This window comes from Myotis davidii, unplaced genomic scaffold (assembly GCF_000327345.1).
Source record: "Myotis davidii unplaced genomic scaffold, ASM32734v1 scaffold803, whole genome shotgun sequence".
Classification (NCBI taxonomy): domain Eukaryota; kingdom Metazoa; phylum Chordata; class Mammalia; order Chiroptera; family Vespertilionidae; genus Myotis; species Myotis davidii.
In genome coordinates, this window is record NW_006295567.1 from 1,373,040 (window position 1) to 1,373,770 (window position 731).

Genomic DNA, 731 nt, shown 5'->3' on the forward strand with positions numbered 1-731 from the left:
CTCCCGTTCCCTTGCAGGCCCAGCTGTGAGGACGCTCGGGGCCAGCATGGCCGATCCCAGCGAAGGCCCCCGCGCGGGGCCTGGCGAGGTGGCCGATTGCCCCGGGGATGAGAGTGGCACCGCCGGTGGGGAGGCCTTCCCCCTCTCTTCGCTGGCCAACCTGTTTGAAGGGGAGGAGGGGTCCCCCTTGCCCTCACCGCCCGATGCTGCTCGCCCGGTTGCTGCCGCCGCTGCGGGCACAGGCGATGGGCGACCAAACCTGCGCATGAAGTTTCAGGGCGCCTTCCGCAAGGGGGTGCCCAACCCCATTGACCTGCTGGAGTCCACCCTGTACGAGTCCTCGGTGGTGCCCGGGCCCAAGAAAGCGCCCATGGATTCGCTCTTTGACTACGGCACCTACCGCCACCACCCCAGTGACAACAAGCGGTGGAGGAGGAAGGTCTTAGAGTGAGTATTGCTGGCTGCCCAGGCAGTGGTCTCCAGCTCTGTACTGAGCCCATCCACCCACCTGTTCATCCATCCATTCACCCACCCATCCATCCACCCACCTGTCCATCCATCCACCCATCCATCCACCCACCCATCCACCTGTCCATCCATCTATTTATCCTTCCATCCATTTATCCATCCATCCACCTGTCTATCCTTCCATATACTTGTCTGTTCATCCACCCACCATCCATCCACCCACCCACCCATCCATCTACCCATCCATTTATCCATCCATCCAT

The 731-nt window shown here is 61.8% G+C and overlaps 1 protein-coding gene across 1 annotated transcript in view; it reads left to right on the forward strand.

Moving 5' to 3' along the window:
- Positions 1-6: 6 nt before the first annotated feature.
- Positions 7-731, forward strand: part of TRPV4 (transient receptor potential cation channel subfamily V member 4) — a 20,659-nt gene continuing 19,934 nt past the window's right edge. The window contains exon 1 of the mRNA XM_015568159.1: positions 7-447. Coding sequence (XP_015423645.1) covers positions 47-447 — 401 coding nt within the window. The 5' untranslated portion in view covers positions 7-46. The remainder of the gene's footprint in view (positions 448-731) is intronic.